At 38.9% G+C, this 19,339-nt stretch overlaps 1 protein-coding gene and 1 long non-coding RNA gene across 4 annotated transcripts in view; both read right to left on the minus strand.

The window, feature by feature from the left end:
• The window catches only part of LOC129408701 (uncharacterized), a 59,368-nt gene that overhangs the window by 36,219 nt on the left and 3,810 nt on the right, over nt 1–19,339 (minus strand). For all 3 annotated transcript variants that reach the window (XR_008632090.1, XR_008632089.1, XR_008632088.1), the window contains exon 2: nt 18,868–18,962. This is a non-coding gene — a long non-coding RNA (uncharacterized LOC129408701). The remainder of the gene's footprint in view (nt 1–18,867; nt 18,963–19,339) is intronic.
• uncx (UNC homeobox) lies at nt 9,351–15,265 on the minus strand. Its single transcript, XM_020934349.2, has 3 exons — nt 12,018–15,265; nt 11,418–11,593; nt 9,351–10,832 (listed from the first exon to the last, which is right to left on the minus strand). Exons 1-3 carry the CDS (start codon nt 12,259–12,261, stop codon nt 9,960–9,962), a joined length of 1,293 nt encoding a protein of 430 aa, XP_020790008.1. The 5' UTR covers nt 12,262–15,265; the 3' UTR covers nt 9,351–9,959.

Here is a 19,339-nt window from a genome sequence, read left to right on the forward strand (position 1 = left end):
AGTTTTGACTGCTCACTAGCGGTCTTCCTCAAAGTGGTCACGTGATGTTGCTGTGAATTGTCCGGTCAGCTGATTTATACAGGTTTTGGCGCTGTCTTCCTACCGGAGGGGACTATAAACCAAGACAAGGGGGCTTTTTTACTCTCACACACCTGGAATACTGTCCTCAGGAAGTCGGACTGCAGATGGCGCTGTCATTCCACCAGTAGGAAGACAGCACCAAAACCTGTTTAAATCAGCAGAGCGGACACGTCACAGCAACATCACGTGACCACTCTGAGTAAGACTGCTAGTGAGCAGTCAAAACTGTCAGGTATGAAAACAAACTCTTGGTCTAAAAAAAGAATCTAATAACAAAAATTATTGGAGAACCAAATAAATCTCTTTGGATTATTTTGGTCTTAAAATATTTGTATTAATCTGCTCTGTGTGATCCTGGTGTTTTTATTTCACTACTTTGTACATGAATAAATTCTTATTCCTAATATGGACCTAGCTCCAAATTTTCGCCTATAACTGCTAGCATCGTGAGCTGCATTTGACTGGAGCCGAATGCTGTGGGTGACATCACACTCACTTAGTCCACTTCTTTGTACAGTGTTTTCTGTTTGAGAGAAGAACACAGTCTAAACATGCAGGGTTTGTGTATTAAACATGTGTGAATGAAACAAAATACAACTATGGTTTTGAACATAGATCAGAAAATAGTGTAATAGGCTCTTTAAATAAAGTTCCAACAAATCTCAGGCCTGGTTAAGTGGAGAGGGTCACACCAGGAATGGCATCTATTATGAAGCCTTATGACAAATCAATAAGTTTCACTGCGCAAAAGGAGACAGATGATTTGTTGGGGCCAAACGCAAAAAGGAAGGTCGATAGAACAACAAAATACCTGGTAGATTTGAACTAAAATAGAGGTATGCAAAGTAGAGGTAAGCAAAATATTTTGGAGTTGAGATGCATTTCTTAACGTATTTCATCCCATTTTCAGGCAATGCAATAACATCTCCATTTAGACAAGCAGGTGTCAGACCATCCAGGCCAGAAAAGTTATATAATGCACCTTTAACTCCTGGGTGAGTGAAATATAGAAAAGTGATTAAATGTTACTGGAAGTACCTGTGCAGTCATACAAAAATAAAGCATGGCAGTCGGCGTTAGAGTTCTCACTGAACATGGGTTAATGTTGTTTTAGACAGTGGCGGTATGTTTACTCAATAGACATATGGAGTACTTATTTCACTGCTGCTCTACACATGTTAAATGAATAATGATATTTTTCAACACAAACATAGACTTTCCAGCTTAACCATTGTCAGTAAGTATCCATATTGCCATTCTTCTCTTAATGCTCTGAAAACACTGGGCTACTTAACGGCATGACTTCCTGTGGCAGTCTCAGTCAGATGTTATTATTACACGCCTTAACATGAAATGCTGGAACACACAGGGTGACGTGGGCCCATGGGGCAGAGTTAAGACTTATACAGAGTCAACACACACACATAAATGCATTTGGACAGAGCTGCTTTTACATCTGAAAACACTATTTAACTGAACCCCATCTCTGCAACTTTTCACACTTCACACTTCATTAACCTCTGGGGCCCACACTCCCCGCTGAAGTCTGGGAGGGAGGAAGCTTGTCCTTTTACTCTAAACCAACAGTGAACGCTATAGAAGCCCTGTGATGACAGTGTTTACATGTACACACAGTCGTGATAATAGCTGAGGGTGGGTTCAGACATGCCCCTTTGGATGCGTTTTCGTGTCCCCGGTACAACTTTCGATTTACATATGAGGAGGATAGGGAAACATGCTACACTATGAGGGAATCTCTGTTACTGTGTGGAACAATAGAGCTGTAGTCGACTATAGACATGGTTTGTGTGTTGATTAACTGACAAAAAGAGGAATGGCAAAAGCTCTCAAAACTCTTCCAAATATCTGACCCAAACTGCACTTAAAACTACCAGCACATTTCAAGGTTTTATATTACTTGAGCTTAAAGACATATTGTAATGTTGTTATCTCATCAAAAACACACCCAAAGTGTGTTGTGTTTTGTTTCATTCACGTGTGTTTGTGTAATACTGGCAAAATGCTTTGTTGCACCTTGTGATGTCATGAAGCAGCAGTCTTCAAGTTAACAGCTCCTTTTACCTTTTGTTCAGTAGAGAATGGCAATTCCTTGGCTGAAACTATCCAGATGATTCTAGTGAAGGTGTTTGGAGCACTTCCTGTATTACCACCATGACATCACAAGGTGGAACAGAGTATTTTTCATGTGAGGGAAAAAGTCATCATTATTATGCAGGGATCATGTATTAAACATGTGTGAATGAAACAAATCAGAACTCCAGGTTTGTTTTTGATGAGGAACCAGCATTATAACATAGTGCTCCACTGTGTTTTTAAACTCCATACCCCTTCACTAGAATCATTTGGATGATTTCAGACCTGGAATGACTAATCTCTACTGAAGGAAATTTAAAATGTTGCTGTTAACTTGAAAACTACCATTACATGACATCACCAAATGGAACAGAGCATTTTGAGCTTTGGAGATGTAGACAGACTAATAAACCAAGTTTACTCAAAAATGTGTGAATTAAACAAAACACAACTCTAGGTATGTTTTGAGAAGATAACAGCATTATAACATACGTAACTCAAAGCTCACAAGAGTCAATTTTGTGTAATATAGGACCTTTAAATAATAAAGGTCATATTTGATGCATATACTTGAAAACTCCACATTCATTATTACTACATTCAAAAATAGACACAGTATCCAAACAATGGTGTTAAGAATAGTGCTTAAAAACATCTTTAATTAATTTTGGTGAGAGTCTGAGAGGCCAGGTCTTGCTTTCATCGGTAGCAATTTCAGTTTCACTACAAAACAATAACCCCCAGCGATCTTATTGATTGGCTCTGGCTTTATTGCCCTGATGCTTGGCTGCAGGCGAGCTCTGCTTCATGGACAATATTAAAATCCCCTCTCCTGTCTGACCCGCTCTTGCACTTTGACCCCACCAAATTTCAATTGTCCGCCCCTCTCCGTCTGATTAAGACATCGTGAGGTCGACCTATAGACTTGAGAAAACCTTAATTTAACTGTGTTGACAACGCCCAAGAAACATTGTTCAAGTTGTTGTTAAAGGGCCAATATTACTGTATTTTCTGATCTATGTTATAATGTTGTTTTGTCATCGCAAACAGACCTGGAGTTGTGTTTTGTTTCATTTACACATGTTTAACACTCTGATCCTACATATTTAGACTGAGTTCTCTCAAATATAAACACTCTGCTCCACCTTGTGATATCATGTGCTCCACTGTGTTTTTAAACTCCATACACCTTCACTAGAATCATTTGGATTATTACAGCTCAAGAATTGCCCATCTCTGCTGAATTAAAGGTAAAAGGATGCTGTTAACTTGAAAACTACTTCTACATTACATCACAAGGTGGAACAGAGCATTTTGAGCTTTGGAGACAAAGTAATAAAAAAGCATTACTCAATCATGTGTGAATGATACAAAACACAACTCCAGGTATGTTTTAAGGAGAAAACAGCATTATAACATGGCTTAAAGCTCACAAGAATCCATTTTGTGTAATATAGGACCTGTAAAGCCATGCATGTATAAGTGAAGCTGGATTGGATATGGCCTTTTCAACTGTCATGGGTTTGTCACTGGTCTATCTGTCCCAAGACTGAATGAATATAGATAATTTGTGTTAATCTGACATTTTTCAACATAAATTTTACCTTTCTCTTTGCATTTTCACAATCATAAGTAGGTGACCAGTTTTAGGATCTCTCAGAAAATTTAAAGATGTCATTAGAAAACCGTTGACAAGAGGAAATACATAGTTGTCTTATTAGCTTTTCACAAATAACTAAATTAGGGTTCATAACTCTTATAATCGCACATAAATGTCTTTAGGTGGAACAGAGTGTTTCAGCCTAAATATGCAGGGTTTATGTGTTGAACATGTGTGAATGAAACAAAACACCAGGTATGTTTTTGACGAGGAGACAACATCATAATATAACATAAATCAGAAAATAACATGATATGGGCCCTTTTAATGACAGTTAGACAGGACTTTTCAGCTTCTCACAACCTCAAACTGGATTCTTGTTTTGTCTCACCACCATCACCCTGCTGCCAGTTCATTGATCCACCAAGGAAGAGTCAAAGACATAATGGGCTTATTGAGCTATGAAATTCTACAATAGGACCTCAGGCTTGGAGGTGGCTGCACTAATTTGTCCACTGCTGGTTGTGGATAAGTCCTATTTAGCTTAATGTTGTTGAGTCCAAACACAATGCCAAGCTGCCCGTCCACTTTTCATGTTTATTTAAGTTGCCAGAGCTAAATTGTGTATCACTTAACTCCATTCAGAAGAAAATAAGGCCTTTAGTGGTCTTTTGTTGTAAGTATCCTCTTGACATCTTTCACCTTGCCAAACAATTTTTCACCAAGGTTTATATTACACTTTGTGGTACTATTTTTTACAAGAAATGCACTGTGTTTTATGGTACCTTATGTCTACTGCTTTTATAATTATTAAAGGTTAAAATAGCACAACTGGCAACTAATTATATATTACATTTTTGAAAGAATTAATATCAGAGTTAGATCATGGCCACCAAGGCTTTCCAAAATATATTTAAAGTAAATTATAGGTAAATGAATCTATACACAGTGGTATATAGTGTGCCAATGAGCCTACACGATGACTGCACAGGAGCCAGATATTGGACAATATTCAGCTAAGAGAGGTGATAATTACTACCAATGAAAGTTTTGAGGTAATATATAGATTTATTTATTTTAAAATATAAGATGAAGCAGATGGTGGCGTATCTGCTCTGAGGTGAAACTGTATGTTCCAAAATTTACCAAATATTTGTATTGTGTTTGGCCTATACCTGCAAGTTTTGTTTCAGTGTTTAAGTTTGGTAGGAGTGGTTTAGGGTAAAATGTTTAATCACAGTGTTGGTTAAGGTAAGGCATATAATTTAATCTACCTAAAGTATAATTTGTATTTTTAGTATTTTCAGTGTACTTTAATAGCATGTGTCATTAAGAAATAAGCCCCCAGTTACTCCCCCCATGATGATTTCATAAAGTCAGACTCGTGACATCAGAATAAGATGACTGACACATGAGATCATCAAATTACTGCAAGCAAATTTTGTGTTGAAATCTATCTTAAAACTAGCATCAACTAAACCAATATTAGTTTGACAGTTCAAGGAAAGGCAGTGTGTATTATCACTCCTCTCATTCACTTCCTAAATCTTGTCCCAATATTGACCCCCTTGTCATCCCCAAAAGTGCATGTGAGTTCAGATCAGAAAAACACAGTATTTGACACCGTCTTTGCCCCTCTCCAAAGCACCTAATGCAAAAAGCTGTGTGAGTGAAGAGGAGACTAATATCTAATGCCCCCTACAGCTCTCACTCCACAATATGAACCCTGCATAATGCAAGAATGGGCCATATTTAATAAGCATGACACATTTAGAGGGATATTGAGAAACTGGGGAGGAATACTTTTATTTATCATTGCTTGTTTTATGTGCGTCATGGGTTGATATCCAAGAGCTAGTGTTTATATTTTATTTCAATTTTATAATGCAATAAAATAATACATATTTAATATTTAATAAACACTGAATGATTTACTACTATTTATTAAGGTTTTTAGGCTATTATTAAGTAGTGATATATAATGTATTTAGAATGCAGTGTGTCAAATATAGGCCTCTTAGGCTATATTCTCAAATATACCAAAAAAGATATACAGCTTTTGTTATTTTCAGATGGTTAGGGCTTGTTTTTCAAATATAAAGTTTGGATATTTTGTGTATTAAAATATTCATAAGCAAACGGTAATATATTTTTATACTGGATTTTGTTACTTCTAAGCAAATTATAGCTAACAAATTGTTTTTATAGTTCTGCTTTATTTGTAATAAAAATGCCCCTTAATAACACGATGAATGGTTCCTTTGTCATATGGATTATTAAATAGGTCATAAGGTCAAGTAGTAAATACCACAGGCTATGTCCTTATTGAATTTTCACGTGGAGCCCATATTTTCTTCAATTCTCGCGGTAACGAAGCTCAAACCTCGTGCAAGTGTCATTAACTACATTTTGATGAGAGGGATTTTTCCGGAGATAATTAAAATTATTTCCAGGACGGCGCGGAAATCAATGCAGATGGTAATGTGCGGCTTATCCCAGGTATGCTCCGTCCAGATAAGACTGATTCAATCCCGCTCCGCATTAATGACTGTGAGATGTAAAATAATCCTAAAAGGCATGGCACCGCGAGGCTCCAACCACAAGCCAAAATGTCAAGTGGCATTTTATTTTATAATGGATCCCCCTTTCCCTGTTTTAAGGGACACACTTCTTTCTTATCCAAACTGAGCCTTCAGTCAGAGTGTAACGTATCACAGAGCGACACAAAGCGAGCCAAAGTCGCCTGTTCAGACGCACGACGCACGAGGGATTTAAGGCGAGGGCATTGTGTCCGCGTGTCGGTTTGAGCTTGGGACCAAAGCCTCCCCGTTCACCCTTTTATAATTTTACATTTTTATTTAATTTTTACTTAAAATTCAAGATAAAATATGGTCGAAATTGCAATGAATTTAACGAATATTTTTGGATTATCCGCATGCTTAAAATGCATGAAATTAAACGTATTACCTAATTTTTTTGCATGCTACATTTTGCATTTCATATGACACCTAACCAGTCATTAAATAATTAATTTTGTCTCATTCTCTTGTTATAAATATTGGTAGAAGCAGCGGTAAAGCCCAGTGCAATGCTCACTGCAAATGAGGCTCCAATATCACGACCATAATTAATTGCGCAAATTTGTTTCTATTAAATAAAACTAACACATACTGAGAAAACTCTATTAGCCTTAATTAAGCTTGATATCCTAATTTAGGAAATGTGTGGTTGAAAACAAGGCGTTTTGGTAGATTTTCCCCCTGTCTTTCTCCGATAGTGAAAGCCTACCAGCTCCCTGCCTTTGGGCTGCTTTTCCTCCTCTGAGACTTGGAAATGAGAAATGGAAATGGAAATACCAGGAGGTGCTAAATTAGCTGCCTGATCTGCACTTATTGCCGCATACAGGCCCCTATTACTTTGCCAATCTGTGCCTCTCTTTTAGCATTCCGGGCATGGAGGCGCTTCCAGATAGCAGATTTATCAAATGGGAAAATGAATGCATGATGATCAGTTAAATTGAAAATCAGCGTCTGCATGACAGCCCGACCTGACACCTCCGTAATTAGAAAGAAAAATGATGGCGTCCGATGCATAATAGAGCAAAAACAATTTACACTCTCCCATAATGATCCGCCGTTCAAATTGAAAATTTCTCCGGGTATAAATTGAATTCATAAAGTATGATTCATGGACGACACATCTCCTGGAGGCTGCCTGGGCATATCGATTGATAGTTTGTCTTGAATCATGCAGCGTGCAGCTCTCAGGCAAGAAAAGCTTAACTACTTAAGCAAATCGCTAATTTCACCTTAAGGCCACCAATGTGCAGCCAGCGATACTCCTATTCAGTCTGCTAATGAATTATGGATGAACTGGGCATACGTCCCAAATAGCCTCAGAGTAGCATGAAAAATACACAGCCATGAATCTTAGGGGTTATTTCAAACGGCCCAATGTGATATCCACAATTTGTAGACTTAAAAAATGAGAAACAGTGAATCCCTTTAGTGAAAAAGAGCTAAGTCACGGGCACGTCCACGTCTCCTTCTTATTAAAACAACTGAATCTTAATGACAATTATCCAAGGGTTCCCAATTTTACAGTTCAATAAAGCCAAGTCAATTATCAGTGTACCCCATCACGTTTTCCAGTTCCAATAAAATTATTATGTGTTGATTGCTTCTTAAAAATAACATTTGTCAATTGAATGATCTCAAATTATTTTACAGTTAAATAGATCATAGAAATTAGTCAACTACTTCCATTTTTCACTCATGTCCAAAATGTAAACAAAGGGAGAAAATACAACGGTATTTGAGGTATTAAATGAGAAATAGTATGAGCATAATTTGTGAGAAGCTCCTTGTGAATTACATGTAAACAAAAGAAGTAACAATAGCAGGATCTGTGAAATGTTTTGAGAGCAGAGCTTGGCTGAGTGGACACCTCTCCCCGTCCATGGCCTTATAATCTGGTGCATGTGCGTTATGTCAGGGCTCGTGGGCTCGCCCCTGCCCCCACCAAACCTAATAAGACATTGCTTCCTAGAGCAAACAGCTGCATGGCTTGAAATTTATGTAAATATTTTGAAAGGGACACTGGCTCAGAAATTCATTTGTGTCGGCTCAGACGTAAAGCTCACCCCTCTCTCTGATTATTTTCAATTTATTTGCAAATCAAGACCCCGGCCAGATGAACACTAAAGGGGCTTGTGTGGTTTCCAACTCGCTTTTTTTTTTTTGTCTTGTTTTAGGGTGTGACATTTCTTCTTCCACATTGGGTGATATTGTGGTCAGCGCTGCTAATATTGCAAAAGGGAGCAGATGTCCCAGATCCTGCGTGGCGTCCCGTGGGACCACCAACCCTATTAGAACAAATGTGTTCTGCTATTGTAAATAGGCACGTTTGCCAGCCCGTCCTATTACAGCGGACGCATGATCAATAGGCTGATAACACCCAAACATCAATGTAAAGCGACAGGACAATGAGGGATATCATCGAACATCTATCTTAATATAGCGCTGCTACAAGGGGCCCTGACAAAGTGAGAGAGAGAGGAGCGAGACAAGCTCATGAAAATGCCTCCCCACGATCCCCCATCTCCCATCCAATATGCACAAACACACACTGCAGCTGCCGGGGCTATTATTTTCCTATTTCAATTTGACACCCAGGCCTTTTCATGCTAATTCTATTATTCTTGGAAGTTTATGTGATTTCATATCACTGGAAATCGGTAATGTATTATAACCCCCTTTGAGCTAAAATAAACTGAATCCCCCTTGCAGTAGCCACCGGGAAAATAATTACTTTCATATCAAAACTCTGCAGGAGTCGAGCGGGTCCTTTTCGCCTCGGGCTCGTAACCTCATTTCAGAAGGGGCTTATAGATGAATAAATTTGTTAAGGCAATATACAAAGTACAACATGAGATTTCTTAAGAAAGCCTTTCCTACTGTACCATGGACCTATGCAGCAGTAATGGTCTAGTTAAGGTCCCACACGTGCAGGTGCTTGTATACAATAGATTTATTTAAGAAAAACCTTACATATATAAATAGTATAATACCTTTTTACAGCTCTTGAGGGTTTTTGTTGGTCTCTTCACGTTTTTGACAAGACACTAAAAGGATAGTGTGGTTTTTTGGATCAGGGGTTGTATAGGATAATTAGTGGACAGTCAATTACCACTAATGATGCACACAAAGAAGCCAAAACAAAACTACAGGCTAACACAAACACTGGGCCATTTAAAAATGTGCTGAGCAATTTTTCAAGAATAGTTTTGGTTTACAGCAAGTGCTCTTATTTGGGGGCCATATTTAATTGATTACTGAAACACCCAGATAGCATTGGCAGTATAAGTACAAAAATGTCAATTGGGCATAAAATTATAAAATGATGTTTATATTGCCTTAATTTGTTTTGGTAAAATGTCTGTGGCCCTGTTAGCAACAGCTAGTTCATCTGATATTTCCTCAGTATATTTGTTTTAGTGGTAATAAACTATTCACGAGCAGCAACCCACTGGTCTACCCCATACAACCCCGCTCAACCACAAGCTACCACTTAAAGGTATAGTCTATCTAGACTCCTGGCGCACACACATTGTCAAAAAATATCAGCAAGGAAGCTTTGGCCTAATGAGAAATAGATCTGCGCGTTTCTCTTTACCCCGAGGATCTTACTCCAGGTCCTTAGTGCTGTCCACGGGACTGTCACGTGGTACAGACGCGGGGTTCTCGTCCTTGTTTTCTAAATGCTCTAAAAGCTCTTTTCTGTCCGCGTCGGCAGTTACAGCGGGGCTCGTGCTGTGTTCATAAGACACGTCGCTGCTGCAGACGCCGGGGTTATGAGTCTGGAAGGCGGATCTGGGCGGGCTGCTGCCACCGGGATGGTCCTCCGCTGTGGCCGACGAGTCCGCACAGTCCGCCCTAGATCCACCGGGCTGCCCCTCGCTGTGTCCTGACGCCGAGGCCGAGTTAGATTTGAGGGCAGTTTGGGGAACAATGAATCCTAGTGGCTGCGTAATGGGATAGAGAAGGAAGTGTCCTTTTCCTATTAAAGGCCGCGAGGGGGGTAAGGCCGCGGGGGTGCGTCTGGGTCTGGAGTCCGACAGAAGGCTCTCCACGCTGAACGGGTTGAGTTTGTTCACGCTCCCCGTGTTCAGGGCGCTGTTGTCGGCTCCGCCAATGTCCCGCTCCGGGTGTCTTTGGTTTGGGAGAGGGTCGCAGCTCGAGTGGTGGCTGTTGTTGTCAAAAGACAGGCTCATGTTGTGGTCACTGTCGGTCACGTGGGACACCCCGCTGTCACTGTCCGACCCGGGCGTGTGGAACAGATCCCCAGAACCAGAGGCTTTATTCTGGGCCTTGAGCAGACGCCGCTCCTGTTTACGCTTCTTCTTCTCCAGGCGGTCCAGCTCACGGCGCGCGATCTCCTCCGGGTCCATGGGCTCCCCGCTGCACGTGGTGGGGTGCGCGTTATGGGCTGGTCGACCTGGGCCCTTTTTCGTGTTCTCCTTTTTCCGCCACTTGGCTCTGCGATTTTGGAACCAAACCTACAAACAAACGAGCTACTTTAGAAAACTTCATGCTATCATGCTTGAAAGGTAAACAATAACAAACTCATAAATCTGTGTTATGTGTGTTGTGTCCCAGCTTTATAATTGCCAAATAGTTGTGGTAAAACTATTGGAACAAAATTCACCTAAAACAATTGCACATTTATCAATAAAAACAATTCATATAAACAGCATTTAAGGTACAGTAATTTAAAGTATTACGTGATAAAAAAATATTAAATCTTATTATTGACCAGATAAAAAAAATTGCTAACATAAATTGTATTTATTATTTAATTCTAAACTTTAATAGTTATACTGAATAGAACTAATTCTTGAGTTTTATTTGCAATTAAAAATATACATTTAATAAAGTTTGCTAACATGGGCCAGGGATGACTGAAAATCAATACAGTGATAAAATACGATTACGCACGTATACAAACAAATACATTACTATACGAAATGTTTTAGAATTCTCTAGTATTAACTGTTTGATGAAAATAATAAAATCACAGCCAAAACTAGCCACAATTACCTCCAAATTACACACACATTATCCGGTTGATTTGTAGTATTTACCTGCACCCTGGATTCGATGAGGTCCAAACGCAGTGCCAGAGCCTCCCTCATGAACACATCCGGATAGTGGCTCTCGTTAAACGCTTTCTCTAACTCCTCCAGCTGCCAACCGGTGAAATTTGTGCGCGTTCTCCTTCTCTTGCATCCGGGGCTATCTTTGTCTGGGTCCCCCGAGTCTGAGCACAGCAACCAACACAAGTGTCAACAATGGAAAAAATTACCGCAATTCACCAGCGTTTGGATATGCCAGGACCGACTGGTAACCATACAACGCTTTTTAAAGTTTACGTATTATTTTTATGGATTCCCGTTGCCTGTTTTACGCACAGCCACGCGATCTCGCTACAAACGGTATAAAGCCCTTATTATATATGGCACAACAAACAGACTATATCTACGCGTAATGACTCTTGTTATGGTCTGACTTATTCAAAAAATGAAGGCGATATCCATAAACCTGATTGTACGTGCCCCTTTAAACGCCACAAAGAGGATAAGTTGCAATAACGTGGCTTTGTTTCTGTTTTGCATCACGTACGCCAAGGTTATTGTGCAGCGCGTACAGTAGTGTTGTGCATAGTAGTGTTGGCAGTGTCTTACCTGTCAGTTTGTACTGCTGATTATCTCCATTCATCCCACAGCCCGAAGACAAGAGGGGGTTGGAATTGCCCACAGACGCCGTGCACGATCCATTAAGTAATCCGTCTATTGAGAAGGGGACCGCGGACGCAGATTGAAGTTGATGGCCGGCTAATTCGTAAACGTGGTGGTGGCTCAGATGGTACGGGAAGCCCACCATGCCGAACTGGGCGTGAGGTGGATCCAGTATCCTGCTGTCCATCATCCCGAGGGCTAGGGGAAAAAAGGGGGAAACCGCGACGTGCGAAAGGGAAAAAGGGCCGGACCAGACTAAAGAGCACGCAGCGGCCAACGAGCGGGTGACATGATGCGAGCGGGAGGGATGAGCTCTACTTTATCCACATGAACCTCCCAATAATTAGCGGTCCAAGGCTGTGGGAATACGGGACCCAATGAGAAGCGGTAATGGGGCGCTGACGTCAGAGGCGCGCTCTCTCCGTCTCCTCTCCTGCTCGCTGCAAACGCTCCCCCGTATCGATTGCTAATTAAAGCTGACATCCACCTCAATAAACAATATCAGAGCTGTCACAACAAGACAGGAGGGCTTTGATAAGAACTACATCGCGGACTACACGGGGGAGCCCGCCAGAGGAAGCGAGGGGAAGGGAGGCAGGAAGGAAGCGAGAGGAGAGGAGCAAAGCGGATCGTGTAGCGGAGAAAAGGCAGCACGAGGACAGTTTTTGTTCACAGAGCAGCAAATACAGGGCATTATAGACCGCCGACACACATTGATTAGGGTAATGTTTTATTAAAGGGGAAGTCAGAGAAGGTTATTAAGGCTTTATGTTTAATGGGTTTAAAGGAACAGGCATTACGCACAGAAAATAACGTGCACTTTGTTACACTTTTACGCACAGCTATTTTCTTAACATATTAAACAAAAGTATTTTAGTAGTTTTTTTTTTTTTTTTTTTTACATACATCTGTATAATAACAAACACATCACGTTTTTGAATGCGTAATTAAAATTGCCACAAGAAGATTAATTTGACCCCAATAAATCTCATGATGACATAAAATAAGATTTGGATTTATTACAATGCCCGAGCGAGGCTGTGCAAACATTGTACAATACAGTACATTGAAAACGTTTTTTATATTTGTCAGTATTAATAAAATGAAGGGAAAAAAGTATAAGTAAAGTAAAAGTACAGCAACTTTTACTCACCAGTCAAAAATGAACCATGAAACCAAAATGTGTTTCTCTCATCTCGTAGCGTCTTAAAACGCAATGACAAGTGAGAGAAGCTGTCAAACTGTGATCTAACCATAACTGTAAAAAAAAAAACACATTGTAATTTCAGCTGCATGTCCAAAATAAACAAAACCTAGCCTATTAAAAAGCCTGTAATTGCCCCAATTAAATATATTAGTAAGTTTGTATACTAATAGCCTACCCACTATTGTCAATATCTCCTCATCAAGTGAAATAATTATTTGATTCTTAAATGATAAATGAAAAATCAAAGTTCAGTTATTCTCTATACAATTGGTAAAATAATATTTGTCTATTGTATATTTTTACTAGATTAATTTGACAGCTTTATGGCAATTTATATTATGTATTTATAAGCAAAACTAATTAATGACAATAAATCAAACGTGCAGTCAAAATGTTGAAATGCGTTTTTAAGTGACTCCTAATGGTGTGAGAAAACAAGAGCCCCACAACAATCAATTGATTTAACAGCTGGTCCGTTTAACTGAGTGTTTCCATGGCAACTTAAGGTAAACCTATGAGAACAATAAACCAAACATTTTATCTCGGGTTAACTTTTCATTTTCCTCCTGCCAATTTCATTAAAAACTAAATTAAAAGTGGCTTAACACCGGAAAAATCTAACGTGTATGAACCGGACGCAGGTCAAGTAAAGGTCGGTTTTGTGGAGTGTTAAAAGACAATGGGACAAGAGCGTGAAATAGACACGTTCCTACTTGTAAAATTAACATAAAAAATCTCCTCCACAATATATGGGCCGCTTCAGTTGTAGATCTCCTCATTAGCTTTTCTCAAATAATTAATTCGACTTTATTTATCCCAAGTCTGGCGCTGTCACAATGTTAATCAGAGTTGAAATTTCGCACCCCACTCAGTCCCTGACCCTTGGCACCCTGGATTGGCATGTTGTAATAACCTGAATCTCTCAACAGAAGCTGCGATAATTGTTACCCTATTAGCATGCAAATTGTTTAATTAATATTATTATGAGGAAGTATATAATCCGCTCGTCACTTGACCCCCAAGCCCAAATAACAACCCGGCGTATATTCCACTGCGCACGGGCCTTCCATTTTAATGAACTTTTACGCGCCACGACGAGCACTGCTTCTTATGAATAATTCCTCGCTTTATTTTTGGACATCTAAAAATTCAATAATTGCTTTTTGTCACTTCTGACTACACACACACATAGGAGGGAGGTTTTTGCATGTATAGGTTTTGGTCCCTCGACTCAATGGAAAAACAGCCCTCCTCTTCTTGACACAGTCTCCAGAGAGGCTGCATTTAAATCCGTTTTTCTACAACCGGGTGACATTGTCAGATCGGAGCTTTAATTAACCCGATAATAAGGCGGACAGGGCCAGCGTTCAGTCGCTCTGCTGCCCCTGCATCGTTACCTTTTTTTTACAACACTTTGGCATGTCTTAAAAAGCAATAGAGATCAGAGAAATAGTTTGTCCGCATTTGACAAGATGGGGTTTTGGAGCCGTGCGTCAGAGCGCGCGGACAGCTCGTCTTTATTGCGTTTATATATTGTTGATCCCAGTCAATAAGAGCACACGAGGCCTATAGACTAATTGATTACACAGAGATGAGGTCCAGAGAATGGAGCAGGGACTGACAGGGGCTATTCGCACAGCAGGGGGGGTGCTCAATCTGTCTTTTTCATTAACCCCCACTTTATAACCCCCAACAAGAGGCTCCAAAATAGGTACTGCAACTTTATCTTCACATTTGCTCGTTATTTGTTACAATATTGGTAACTGCTATATTTTTTTTCAGATTCAGATAAAATTTTCTTAACTATAAAGAAGCAAGTAGAAGTATCTTGTATTAAATGTTGTGGATAAAAAGAGATAAACATAGACATAGTATTTGTTTATGTTATTCACTACAATACACACAAAGTTTATAAGTGAAATCCAAACAATACAGATTAAATAATTAATAAAGCTCCTATAATAACTTGCATTTTATTTACTGTTGGTATACCGCAGTGACCCCCTGTAACACTGTATCAATTGTCATATCATTTTTGAGCTAGTAAAACATTTTTTAATACTTTCTTTACTGCCCTTTGAAATCACAGTGGACTCATCTTGTCGCTTCCTGGTCAGTAAAACTCCAAGTGCCCGGACAAGCAATGACCTTCCACTACATAAAAACTACATCTTTACTTTTCTCCTTGTGAACACAGATAGATATAGATATAGCTTGGGGTTCAGCTTCCTGTTCCTGGACTTTTCTTCCATTAAAATGTAATATTGTTTTGAATTGTCAATAGCTACGGCGATGATCCTAATATTTTATCATTCTGAAATGGATAGATTTTCCAGTTGTGAAACAAAAAAAGTTCTGTGCAAATGGTTTTGAACATGTTGAAAAGAAAAGGGATATTTTACAGTTTTATCTTTCAGTTTGTGAGCACAGTTCATTTTATTTGTCACTTATGGTATAAAACACATGGGACAACGTTGCTTAAAGTAGGCTATACATAGTCACCAACTCCACGTACAGATAAATATAAACACAACTTCTTGATTTACCAGAGCAAGTTTGTTACAAGTTACGCTATTTATCTTTTTTGTTTCTTGGATATGTTGTGTGAGAAGCCCCTACAAAGTCAATCCAAAAGTTAGTCAATCATTTATTCAGTCAGTCTATAAGTTTAAAAGTCAGAGCCATTATTCACACGTGATTGGCTCCTCTCTGCAAACAAGTCTTTTCCTAAGTAAGTTTCATTAATAGTTTGATCCCTGTGTCTTGTCACTGCTTGGCTGGCTCCTCGCTGCTGCAGATCGGAGAGGATTGCACTCATCCAGATAAACTGATAAAGCTCTGTTGTGAAAGTCAGTCTATAAAGGTGTTCACTGATACATGCCCTCAAAGAACACAGTGTTTTATCAACAGCACCATCCAACACTGATGCCTGCTTTAGCTCCACAAAATCACATTCATTTTTAATTAGCCAGCCAAATTAATAGGCGGCAGTTTAGGAGTTTAATTACTCAATTAACTTCACGCGCGTTAATTTTTAACTATCTAAATTAGGTTGCACATTATTCGATTTGATGATAATTATAGAATTAAATCTAAATTAATTGTTTTGGATGATTTGGAGATGCAGTTCCAATTAAAGTGTACAGTGTGAGAGAGAGGGGACTGGTTGCCATTTTAAGCCCGTAAATCCTTTGATTCGATTTTAAGCAAGAAAACTCCAGAAAAAACGCACTCGCCCCCCATCCCCTCCTCGCCGCACGCTCTAATCCTACAATTAAAAGTTTCCTCCCATCTAATTATCTGTAATTGTGCCGCTGTCAGAGTAGAATGGAGAAGTGAAAGGCGCGATTGATTTGGACTTTTAATTCAGTTCATTTCTGATAGAAGAGAAAGTAATTCCCTTCAAATTACCTCATTCAATCCTGACACCCTAATGCCCTTCAAAATCTCTCTTCCCTCACCCCTCTCTCCACTGCCAAGCATTTTCCACACGCAAAATGAGAGCCCCAATGACTAGTGCCTGCTAATAATAATAACCAAACTTCCATTAGAATAATAATTTCATTTCAATTAAAACTGACTTATCACCTTTGCTAAAACGTGCTTAATATGCCGAAAATTATCAATGCTTGAAGGAGCCCAAACTGGGGAGTCTAATTGTAATCAGCAAATCAGAGGTGCTTGTCGTCAGTGTGCTTTTTTTTTTTTTTTTTTTTTTCTTAAACGCAGAGCCAGCCTCGGAAATAGAACTAATTTACTCAACTCCCCAGGGAAATCCGCTCAACAGATTAACATTTTCAAAATATAGTAATGATATAATTTGAGAAATGGTGACGCCAATTTGTGAGGAGCCTTTGTGCGCCGAATAATTTGCATTTTTCTTCCTCTGCTCTACACTCTCTCTCTCACCCGATCAGTCTGCGCCGTGGTCTCTACTTTTTTTTGTGGGCCCCACGTTAATTACAGCTCCACAAGATGAAGGCAGCACTGCTTATAATTCAACTTCAATCTAATAATAGGAGGCATATAAGGGGAGAAAATTGTATAAAATCTTAACACTACCTTTGAAATCCTACATGTTTTGCTTGGCATTGTCAGTCTTTTAAATAGCTTGATATAAATATTAGGTATACACATGGACATTGATGAATACTTGGTCTATAGAGTACAGCATTTTGCATTAGAATAGTAAGAGAGAGGGGTTTGAGTGGCCAGAAATCATTGAGTAAATGACGTGAAATCTCCTGAAAAGTTATGGTTAAGAAAAATGTTCATGATACAAACAGATAAAAAACATTACAAGTATGAAATAGTATGTTAGTCCATTGAGAATGTATGGCAGTCATCAGTGACCACCCACCACTTAGTTCTGTAAGTAAATTTCCAATTCATTTTTGCCATGGATCTTTCAAAAAATATGAATTATATTAAGGTTGCTATCGGCCTATCATCTGCTTATCATTACTACAAGATGTATAATTTGAAATCTGATTCTGTTACTTTTTGAACTGCAAAAATTATGAAAATATGCAGCTGAATTTTAAGTTTGAAATGTGTTTTATGGACTGACAACAACTCCGTTAGGGACAATGGATATCGCAAAGCTGGTTAGCCCTCTGCCCCGCTTGTAAACTAGAGATTGCTGCAAACTCAGTACACGAGACCATTTAATTTCTTATGTTTTTTGTTATTGATGTAGCCAATAGTAGAAATAATTTCTCACTACAACAGATCCCCCACAATCCACTGTGTAATTACTTTAAAATGCACCAGTGTAACTTCAGCACCATGGACAGCGCTCCTCCATTAATTCACCATTTGTTTCTTGAAATGTTCAGAGTTTGTCATTTTTTCTAATGTTGAAATTGTAAACTAAACAGAGATTCGGCATCCGAACATTGTGCTTGATGAGAGTTGAGTGCTGAACATACAAGAGTTATTGTTTCCAACTTGGAAGTGAGTTAACAAGCCAGTCCCTAGTTATTTCTTCAGATTACAAAGAGGAATTGTAGTTACCATCTGCCACTACACAAAATATAACAACATACCCAGGAGATTACACAGTGTAAAACAGATAATTGCAGTGCGTTTCAAAAATTCACTATACAGTACTGGGCGGATATGGCATCAAATCAGGATAATATAGATTGTAGCAGTATTCCTATCCTAGCTTCCCTAAATATGAACTAAAGTGAGCTTTAACATTTTATGGTATGTTTATATCAGCAGAGCATAAAATAAATGGTTATTATGGGCAAAGAAGCAAAAATCTGCAGATAAAAAGTCCTCTGGTTCCCTCTAGTGGCTATACTCAAGTAATTCACTCGCTAGAGAGATGCTTGTATAAATTAATTGCTTCAAGACAAACCAATTATGAGGTGAAGAGTTTGAAAACATCACAGCTAAAGTAATATAATATTAATCAAATGTAGTATAATACTAAACAAAAACTAAACTCAAACCATTACTCACATATAAATAATAGTAGTATTTTAATTGTTGTCAACAATAGTAAAACGTACTACAATTTTCTCCTGTTACAACCGCTGCTGCTGATATTCCCAAATCATAAAAAATGAAATACTAAACCTGTATCCACATCACAGTTTATGGTCCATATCCTGGCAATGGCCTCCTGAAAACCTCACTCTTCATCTGTCTGTTGCTGCCCTCTGCTGTTGAACCTGCAGAAAACCACGAGAAAAAAAAATAGTTTTGCATTGGTGACTAATATTATAATAGTGCACATTATGTCTATGGATAGCCGCTATGTCTCCTTCAGTTTTCTTTTCCTATAGTTTCTACCACAGATAACAGGCCTTATATTTACAGACGTATTATTAACCTCAACAACAGCATTTTGAGTAAAAATCCCAATTCTACCATACTTTCCACTGCAGTTTTATATGCCCAATTAAAAATACTGCAGCCTATTGATCAGTTATTTTGCCCAGTATTCCATGCACGTGTGTTTAGTTCTAAAAACAAAATTGTAAACTTGGAAATGCAATTCAACACACATAAAAGCCCTGTTAGAATAGTGAAAATTTAAATGGTTGGC

The sequence above is a fragment of the Boleophthalmus pectinirostris genome, unplaced genomic scaffold (genome assembly GCF_026225935.1).
Source record: "Boleophthalmus pectinirostris isolate CB_2022bp ecotype Guang Dong unplaced genomic scaffold, ASM2622593v1 HiC_scaffold_17, whole genome shotgun sequence".
Taxonomy (NCBI): Eukaryota; Metazoa; Chordata; class Actinopteri; order Gobiiformes; family Gobiidae; genus Boleophthalmus; species Boleophthalmus pectinirostris.

What these genes read in the sequence shown, in the direction of transcription:
- uncx (XM_020934349.2), bottom strand. Translation starts at nt 12,261, where the DNA reads ATGATGGACAGCAGGATACTGGATCCACCTCACGCCCAGTTCGGCATG. An exon ending in TCAGCAGTACAAACTGACAG is followed by an intron (nt 11,594 to 12,017) that starts GTAAGACACTGC and finishes TGCTGTGCTCAG; the next exon opens with ACTCGGGGGACCCAGACAAA. An exon ending in TCATCGAATCCAGGGTGCAG is followed by an intron (nt 10,833 to 11,417) that starts GTAAATACTACA and finishes GTTTGTTTGTAG; the next exon opens with GTTTGGTTCCAAAATCGCAG.